General features: G+C 34.4%; 1 protein-coding gene and 1 pseudogene across 1 annotated transcript; both read right to left on the bottom strand.

Annotated features, from left to right (window-relative positions):
• Positions 1 to 1,059: 1,059 nt before the first annotated feature.
• Positions 1,060 to 4,091, bottom strand: LOC120115058 (annotated as a pseudogene).
• Positions 4,092 to 8,763: 4,672 nt separating this feature from the next.
• LOC120115057 lies at positions 8,764 to 10,031 on the bottom strand. The gene is made up of 3 exons (XM_039135825.1): positions 9,909 to 10,031; positions 9,080 to 9,310; positions 8,764 to 8,801 (listed from the first exon to the last, which is right to left on the bottom strand). The coding sequence occupies exons 1-3, from the start codon at positions 9,949 to 9,951 to the stop codon at positions 8,764 to 8,766; spliced, it is 312 nt and encodes a 103-aa protein (XP_038991756.1). The 5' UTR covers positions 9,952 to 10,031.
• Positions 10,032 to 10,568: the final 537 nt, after the last annotated feature.

Raw genomic sequence — 10,568 nt, 5'->3', positions numbered from 1 at the left:
ATTCTGTCCTTGGTGTTCCAATTGAGAATGGTCAATAAGTTTCGCTGTTGCAGGCATACATGTCAATAAAGGCTGAACTAATTGCATCACATGTCCCCAAACCATGACTTGTTTTAGATTGGTCCTCAAACATTTGAATATTCTAATTTCATCCTCAAATTATGACTCTCATTTTAAATTAATCCTTAAAACATTTCAATTTCATCCCCAAATTATAACCCTCATTCTAAATTGGCCCTCAAACTTTTGAATCTTCCTATCTCATCCTTGTATTGATCCAAATATATAATTAGTTTTAACCGTAGTTTAACTTGAAATTTATTTTTTTCAAACATATAATAATATAGTTGGCCTAACAGTTTTATTAAAAGGAGATTTGATTAGCATATACTTATAGCTTGGGATGAAATCAAAATGTTCAAAAAGTTTAAGGACCAATTTAGAAGTCATAATTTGGGGATGAAATTAAAATATTCAGAATTTGAGGGTAAGTTTAAAATGAGAGTCATAGTCTAGAATGAAATTGGAATATTCAAAATCCTCTACCGTTATTTGCAGAGTATTCCCCAGTCTCACCATGATCGTGCAAATGTGCTGCACCTTCCATTTGTCTTGGCAGAAATCGATTGCACAAAAATGGACATGGCAAGGCTGTCTCAAAAGTACATGTATCTGAGATAGTTACTCCGATTTAACAAAGACTGCTTTTTAATTCAGAGTTCGACAGGATGGTAAAATTTGCTCATTTCTATACTAATATTTAATCCGCTTTAAAGCTCTTTTTAGACGTCCTTCAATTCGGCATTCTCTGTTGCAGATGGAAGCTCCGATTTCGGCTCGGCTCGGTCTACGGGTGGAGGCTTAGCTGCTCATGGCCAGTGAGTGTGCATCGCTTATTATTCTTTCATAGGGAAACTGAAGAAGGGAAAAACCGCCTCATTTGCAAGAGACGGGAAGAGAACCAGGGAGTGAACAAGATTTTGATGATGAAGATGTTAATTCTTAATAGTAGACAATAGTGTCGCTTATCCCATTTAAAATTGAAGCTAACATCGGGGATTATCGAATAAAAGATACGAAATATCCATGATCAAATAACATTTATGACAAGGATCGCTCTGAGGATGCAGCTAACCGATCACTAGCAGTTCATATAGAATGGATTTTTATTCAAAACTGCAGCTAAGCATACCAAGGCAAAACACTCACCTCTTTCAAACACATTATAGAAGTGATGAATGCATTCCTGAGAGGCACGAGTATGCCAATTCCTTTTCCTCGGTGAGCTCCGCTCCGGTCAAGTCCAACTTCTTCCTCGAGAACTCATCAATAGACAGCCCTAAGAAAAAGTAGAAAGAAAATAAATAAGGGGGGAAAACTCGCATTTGCACATGGTATCGGCCAATCTCCAAACTTCCTAAGAAAGTTGTACAGATTAAACTAAAAGTGGCAACAGTTTAGTAACAAATGATGGCTTATGCATTTGGAATCAGAAGATGTTCTAAAGGAAGTCCCACAAAAAGTGAACAGATGGTCAAAGGCGTTAATAATAATTCGTATTAGTTAACACATGCCGGCATAAGACTAGCCAAAATTCACACAAATAGCGGGGTCGCATTTTATTGCATTCTTACCTTGGACAATTGTCCATTCTCCATTCTCCATTCTTACAAGTAACCGGGAAGGAATAAATGACCCCAGCAGGAACATTGTATGAACCATCAGAGTAGACCCCCATAGAAACCCATGTGCCCTAATAAAGCAAAAAAGCCAATCAGATTGTGACCATATCAAATATCATAAGAAAAACAACCGATCAACAACTTAGCCAACCTCAGGAGTCCCAGGGACCCAATCACGTATGTGATCACAAGCAGCACTAGCAACAGATAGTGCACTTGAGAGTTTCCTCGCTTTGATGATTGCAGCACCACGCTGTTGGACGGTAGTTATGAATTCTCCATTCAACCTACAACAAATCAATAGTTTCGATATGTGGTCTGAAAAATCTATCAGTTAGAACATATATGTTTCATCAGATAACCAACTCTTTTAATATGCCTCTACTTACCATTCATCATCCTTAACAAGCTCACGAACAGGCTCGCCCGCAACAGTTGCATGATTGACATAAGATACTGAGTTGATGAGTGGTTACCCCAAATAATCACATTCTTAACATCAGAAACTTGGACGTTTAGTCTCTGAGATTTGACCTAATGCCCTGTTATGGTCCAGCCTTGTCAAACAGGTAATGTTCTTTGCAGGGACTGAAGGTGTGAATTCCTTCAGAATCAATGCTTGGTGTTGGCAGGGTTAACAACAACAAGAACCTGAAACAAACACGAAATGCACAAAAGCATGTGAGGTTGAACGGCAAACGAAAATATTAATCCATGAATTTAGCAACCTTAGAGTGCCATCAAAGAACCTCCACGACCCCATGAAAGGATATTTATGCCATTGCATAATTGATAGAAACAAAAGTAATTCATTTAATACAATTTAAGAAGTTATAAGAGAAAATGATTGTCCATTCCTGGCCAAACCAGTAACAAACCACAAAATACAGTACCGAGTACCGACAGTTTGAAGGCTTCAAGACACTGCTTCATAATTGCAGCAAATTATGTTGCCCAAATCTTTATAGGTGAAGAAGAAATTTTTGTGTAGGAAACTAGAGCTAAACATGTAAAATGAGATTTTTAATTTCGCAGGTGACCAAAATGCTAGAAAATTAACGTTGAAACATTATTTTCTCACCTTGCAGTTTGGAGCAGCATGCTGTTCCAAGGCAGAAGCCTGAGACTTGTAAATAGACACATTCTTGGACATAACATCTTTCCTTTCCATTCCTTCCTTCCTTGGGAAACCACCAACCATGACAGCAACATTGACTCCAGTGCATGCCTCAACAACATCGGTTGTAGCAACAACACCTGACCAAAACAACAAAAGATTAGATCACAAACCATACAACATATTCATACAAATTTAATAATTTTAAGTTCTGCTCGACGACTACATTCAAAACTCAAACAACAAGATAATTAACACAAATACCATTTAGAAGAGGAAATGCAGCATCCACCAACTCCATTTTGACACCATTTAAAGCCTCTGCTGCAGCAGGTATATCAAGCATGTGAAGGATAACGGGCTGGTAAGCACCCAACATGATTCCCCTAGCGATCATGGGTAAAAGAGCATACCCAATTTGTCCTGCAAACACAACAACAATGATTTTTCAGTTAGTCATTTTGGAAAACAAAAGAAAAGAGAGAGAGAGAGAGAGAGAGAGAGAGAGAACAGTAAGTCCAAGCTATGTTGCTCAGACTCGGGTGCGAATATTCAATATATGTGTGTGTGTGTGTGTCCAGCACAGTTCTATTTTTATTTTTTTTAAAGTTTTCGAGTATTTAGAGGATCCTTAGACAGCCATATGCTCATATATCCAAATTCAATTCAACTCCCAAGTACTAACTTTTCAATGTCAATTATACATAGCAGATCCCTCTATTTTCAAGCATGAAAATAAAAACAACGCATATCTCATTACGGAGCGGGTAAAATACAATTTTTATTTATAGATTGATTTTGTTTGTTTGTTTATGATCTTAGCAACTCAACATATTTATTTTCCACACTAGTAAGATATTCAACATTTTTCAAACTTCAAAGCACTTCTTCCATCGCTTACCATATAAGCTTCTACAGTTCACTACTTTGACCTACTAAGCACAGATCCATGGCAGATTAAGAACTTCTCAGTAAAATCCTAATTCTAGATCATTTTTTTCTAATCCAAACAACAATCAGATCAATCGGGACATCTAAAAAAACAGTTGAGAAGTTTAGATCGCGATTAGCTTGATCTAGAAAATAGAGATCCGGTTCACCCAAGTAAAATCACTAGATCTGAATACTAGATATCAACCGAGAGATGTTTAAGTAAAGGATCTAATTAGTGGAACCATAACAGTACCTGCAGCTCCAGTAACGAGGACGCGAACTGGTTCTTTCGCCAATCGCCATTGACGAAGATCGAAGGATAACAAAAAAACGATGTCGTTTAGCAAGAGCTCTGTCATAATTGGTTTTTACCTAGGTACGAATTTTTTACTTGACGAGAAAAATAATGGGAAAAAATAATTTTGATTTAAAAAATATTTTGAGAGTCGTCATCGGTTTTTTAAAAGAGTTTTTAAGAAAACGTCAATTAAAAGATAAATTGGTCTGTGTTTATAACCAAAAATTCATTCTTTTTATTAACAAAAATGGATTCGTGGTCGGTTACGTTTGGGGAAGGATTAACACCACACAACGCCCAAAATTAGTACATTAAGAATTCGAATATGTATTTAATTTATGCTCCTATTATTTCGTATTTTAAATCGGATAATTCTAAGGAAGAAAAAAATATTAAATAATTTTTATAAATTATAAATAAAATATTTATTTATTTAAAACATCAAAAAATGCCATCTAGTTGCTTTAAGAGTGTTATTTCTTAATATTTGAAAATTAAATATTAAAAATAATAATTTTTTTAAGAAAATAATTTAAATAAAACAATATGTGTTTTCTGGTTTTTATAAGTATGATATTTATTTATTTTTAAAATATTAGAATATGACATCCAATTGCTTTAAGACTGCCCTTTTCTTTGATATTAAAAATAAATAAATATTTATTATTTTAAAATATATATATATATGACTAATATAATAATAAAATAATAGTTAAAGTAATAATTTAAACATATTGAAAAATAAAGGACAATAATAAAAATAAAAATGCAAATAAATAGTAATTAAATAAAATTAAACAACAAGATTAAAATGTAAAATATCAAAATTAATGAACCTAATTCGAATTATTATAAAAATATAATTACTAATAATGTAATTATCCCTAATTGATTAACCAATGATTAAAATATAAATTATTAAAATCTAAGGGGCTAAATATGTTATTTACCCTAAAGATATATGAATATACAAGTAAGGATTAAAATAAAATAAATCAAAACTGAAAGACCAAATTAAAAGGTATATAAATTTATTTTAGTGACTAAATTGAAAGTTTATAGAGCTATGAGTGACTGCGGGTGACATTTACCCTTTTCCTAAATTGCACAGACACCCCTCCCCAAAACGACACAGTTTAGGGAGGGGTATATAAACTCATTTAACCGGCCTCTAAAGGCCAAATTTTCATTCTCTCTCTAACTGAGAGAGAAAAAATTTTCTCTGCCTTCTCTCTAGGCTTCTGTCGCCTAAGAGAAACCGACCACCTTGCTCCGACGCAGGTAGCCATCAGTGGTCGAAAAATTTTAAAAAAACCCCAAAAGATAGATCGGAACGTGCTAATACCGATTCTGGTGTTCTTTTTCCCTAAAAGACTCCCAATCAAAGCAAATCTACGAAAGTACCTTCGGTTTTCGAAGGCTTTTGGTGGCGCTTAGAGACCAGTGGTGACTCCGATCGAGGTGTTGTCTTCCCCGATAAGTTTCTCTCGCTCTTTTCTTTTTGTTTTGGGGTTTGCTTCGTAGTTGTTGGTGTTGGTGGTTCCTTGTTATTTTTCTGTTGTTGTCGTCGTTGTTGGTTTATGTCGTGGTTCCTGTTTGTTGTCCGTATTGCTCTCTCTATCGTTGTCCTCTTTCTCTGTTTGTAGGTGGTCGGCTTTTATAGTCTCCACCGAGGATGTTCTCGGACCAGTCCAAAGGGTTGAGCCTCGGTGAGTCACCATAGTTATGGTGGTGACTCACCATAGCTTGACTTGTGGAGGGGCAGCTGGCTTCTGGAGGCTTCGGCGGCGAGGTGGCGTGGCACTGGAGTGTTGGCAACGGCTGGATGAGGCATCTGACAGAGGCGGTGCCGCATGGATGTTCTGGAAGCTTGGAGGCGGCAGATGGGGCTAGGGTTATAAAACCCTAGCTGAAACCCCAAATGGTTTTAGGGTTTCCATATAGTATGGACCGGTTCTAGGTCATTGTTGGGCTTCGGGTTGTAAATGGGCTTCGGGTTTTGTAATATATTTTGGGCTTGTATAATAATATATATAATAATAATATGATGATGAAAAAATTAATGTCTACAAGCTCAGTAGAGAGGCCGAGACAATGACTATAAGCTGAGGCGCAATGATCAAACGAAGGAAAATATTGATAAAACCCATTGTCCAATTCTAGTTTTAGTCCCTCCACTATGTTATAATTTAAAACTTATATTTTTAGTTTATCATAATTTAATCTTTAAATGTTACATGTAATTAGTTATTCTTATTGAAGTGGTCATATAAAATACATTTAAATAAAAGTAATAATTGCATCTGCAAGGCGTCGATATTGTCAATAACTAAGAAAGATTATAAACAGATACTACATTGTAAATGTTCATAATCTTTCTTAATTATTGATAACGTAGACGCAATCTACAAATGAAGTTGTTCGAACCCAGAATCTCTAGGGAGTATATTACGCTAATGATAACTATTAATGTTATAAATTTGGACTTATAATTAATATTATAAATATAGAAAGATTGCATTATGACAAACTGAAGTACATGGATTGAAATTAAAATTGTAGCATAAAATGTGGATTAAAATTTGAATTAGACCTAAAAACAAGAGGGTTTTGAGTTTTGCAAAACTGTATGCTTAATTATCCACACACAAAAAACTGTGTGCTTAACGTCGTCGTTTGGAGGTGAGAGAGAATAAATGACGTTGAGAAGCATGCCGCGCAGATGGCGTGAGAGAAGTGGGAATCATCATGCTTGTTACCGTTGGAGCTAGGGAGGATCATGATTTGAATCAGATCGAGTCATATTTTTTGTTATTCAAATTTGATCTAAGTATAACATCGTTTCATTCGTCATTAGACCCCAATTTAGGAACATTTGACTGGAAACTCAGTTCGATTTTTAAAGTAAAAAATTTGTATTGAATTAGAGTCGACAAAAAATATATATAATTCTCGTTTTTATAATGTAAAATAAAGATTTAATTGAAAATATATAGAGAGAGAGGAGTATTATAAAAATCATTACTAAATATATAAAGGTTAAATCAAATATTTTTATCTTAATCTCGAACTCAACCTAACCTAGCCTTATCCTTAAAAAAATAATCATATTAATCGAATTTGAGTCAAATGTTCATCTTCAATTGTAACTTGAAATTAACCATATCTGAATTCATGAACTTGACATCTTTTCTATTTGTAGTCTTTTGATTACTAAAAATTGTTTAAATATAAATATTCGAGTCATTTTTGCATTGTAGGCACTGACGAAGCCAATACTTATTGAAATTTTTTATAATTATTTTCTCATATAAATAATATAAAAGAAGAAAAATGTCACCCGTTTTAATAAGATTTTAACACTCTTTAAAAAAGAAATTGACCCCATCCTTTAAAAAAATATTTAACAAAAAAATTAACTCAATTTTTCCACTCAAAAGAAAATCTTTACGAAATTTTTAAATTTAACACTACAAAATAAATTTTCTAGTTCCACCACTGATCGTGGGCATGGATTCCTCCGGAGCTAACCACCAAAGTAGCAAGAAAACAAGAGGGACATACAACAAAGAACAAAAGTAGAGCTCTTGTGGATCAAATTAGATGTAGACATTTAGCAAGAATGAAGAACAATGAACATGAAAACAGATCAGTTGGCCATTGGTCCCCAAGGAAAATGAAAACAACAAAGGCACAAAAGAAGCAACATGTCATCACTAGTTATTCATGGGGCATCATGTACGGCACTTCAATATCCGAAAAGACGGTCCAGGCATGGAGTAAATCATACGTTCGAGGGTATGTGGAAAAGGCTTCACACCTGCCAAGACGATCAAATTCAATTAATACAATTTTTTTCGGAACTATACTTGGACTCTGGGTGTGAGTATCGGCAGGTCATGTCCGTGTAGTCATATAACAAATAATATGGGGTTTAACTGAAAAATAAGTTACCAGTTCAGACTAAGTTATGCAGATTTTTTAAGTTCATACCAGCTATGTGTAGTGTCAATGAGACCTCTGTCATATATCAAAATTTTCTTTTTCTAAATCATTAATTTTGACTTTTGAAAGCTCTAAATCGTTTTTCAAAATTTCATTTTGATTCTCAAAATTAACTTTTGATTCTCAAAATTAACTTTTGATTTCAAAACCAAATCATTTTCAACTTTAAATTTTGAAATCAATTTCTTATATTTATAATTCATGGTCTAAAATTCCAAATACAACTCATTATAAGCATCTTGTAACTTATCAAAAGAATGTGAATTTAATTCATTTGAGTTAGAAGATACCATTGAATCTTCTTCGATGGTCATGAGGCATAGGTTGACTACTTCATGGCATAGGTTGGCTACTTCATCTTTTTCTTCGATGATCCTTTCTTTTTTAGGAGGTGACATTCATACTTGACATGACCCGTTCTTTGACAATTGAAGCACACCGGGGAACTCTTCTTCTTGGCTGATTCATGCTTCACTTCCTTGGAAGACATGAATCTCTTGAACTTTTTGAAGAGCTTGGCTATCTCTTCTTCTTCAACATCGTCTTCATCCACCTCTTCATTTGAATCTTGATAACTCTTGTTGGTGGACTTAAAGGCAATGCCTACCTCCTTCTTTTCTTCCTTCTTCTTCTCCTTCTTTTCTTCATCATCTTCCTCTTCCTTCACCATCAACTCATGAGCGATAAGAGAACTAATAAGCTCGTCGAGAGTGAGAGACTTTAGGTCTTTAGTTTCGATAATCGCTGTCTTCTTCGAATGCCAAGACTTTGGAAGAGAGTAGATCATCTTCCTCATAAGCTTCTCATTAGGGATTACTTCTCCAAATCCCTTGAGATCGTTGACAATCACGGAAAATCTATCCGCCATAGCTCTGATGTCTTCATCGGGTTTCATCTTGAAGTTCTCGTAACTATGGTTGAGAAGACTTATCTTGGTTTTCCTCACTTCATCGGTTACTTTATGAGTGACTTGGAGCTTATCCCAAATCTCCTTGGCATTGGAACAAGAGGAGACTCTTCCATATTCATCTGGGTCTAATGCACAAAAGAGGAAGTGTGTAGCCTTAGCATTGAGTTGGAACTTCTTCTTCTCTCCATCACTCCAATCATCCATCTCACCGGGTGGAGTGGAATATCCCTTATTGATTGAGTTCCAAGCTCCTAGATCGTTGACTTGAATGAAGTGCATCATCGTATTCTTCCAATAGGCATAATTTGCTCCATTGAAGTAGGGTGGCTTGTTAACCAATTGTGAATCTTCCATATAATAAGCACCTGAGGTTGAAGTATGTGTGTTCAGCACAGTTCTAATTTTTTTTTTTTAAGTTTTCGTGTATTTAGAGGATCCTTAAACAGCCATATGCTCATATGTCCGAATTCAATTCAACTCCCAAGTACTAACTTTTTAATGTCAATTATACATAGCAGATCCCTCTATTTTCAAACATGAAAATAAAAACAACACTTTTTTATTTATAGATTGAATTTGTTTGTTTGTTTATGATCTTAGCAACTCAACATATTTATTTTCCACACTAGTAAGATATTCAACATTTTTCAAACTTCAAAGCACTTCTTCCATCGCTTACCATATAAGCTTCTACAGTCAGTACTTTGAGCTACTAAGCACAGACCCATGGCAGACTAAGAATTTCTCGATAAAATCCTAATTCTAGATCATTTTTCTCTAATCCAAACAACAATCAGATCAATCGGAACATCTAAAAAAACAGTTGAGAAGTTTAGATCGCGATTAGCTAGATCTAGAAAATAGAGATACGGTTCACCCAACTAAAATCACTAGATCTGAATACTAGATTTCAACCGAGAGATGTTTAAGTAAAGGATCTAATTACTGGAACCATAACAGTACCTGCAGCTCCAGTAAGGAGGACACGAACTGGTTCTTTCGCCATTGATGAAGATCGAAGGATAACAAAAAACCAATGTCGTTTAGCAAGAGCTCAGTAGAGAGGCCGAGATGAATGACTATAAGCTGAGGCGCAAAGGACGAGAAGAATACGCGAAGAATCGACGTTATTTATAAGTACCAAGGAAAATATTGATAAAACCCATTGTCTAATTCTAGTTTTAGTCCCTCCACTATGTTATAATTTAAAACTTATATTTTTAGTTTATCATAATTTAATCATCTATTTTTATAATGTTACGATGTTATTAGTTCTTATTGAAGTGGTCATATAAAATACATTTAAATAAAAGTAATAATTGCATCTGCAAGGTGTCTGTATTGTCAATAACTAAGAAAGATTATAAACAAATACTACATTGTATATGTTCATAATCAACAATGTAGATGTAATTAACAGATGAAGTTGTTCGAACCCAAAATCTCTAGGGAGTATATTACGCTAATGATAACTATTAATGTTATCAATTTGGACTTATAATTAATATTATAAATATAGAAAGATTGCATATGGCAAACTGAAGTACGTGGATTGAAATTAAAATTGTAACATAAAATGTGGATTAAAATTTGAATTAGACCTAAAAAAGAGGGTTTTGAGTT

Source organism: Hibiscus syriacus, unplaced genomic scaffold, assembly GCF_006381635.1.
Source record: "Hibiscus syriacus cultivar Baekdansim isolate YM2019G1 unplaced genomic scaffold, ASM638163v2 tig00110257_pilon, whole genome shotgun sequence".
NCBI classification, from domain to species: Eukaryota; Viridiplantae; Streptophyta; class Magnoliopsida; order Malvales; family Malvaceae; genus Hibiscus; species Hibiscus syriacus.
Note: the sequence above shows the minus strand (reverse complement) of the source record. Positions and strands in the feature narration are given on the sequence as shown.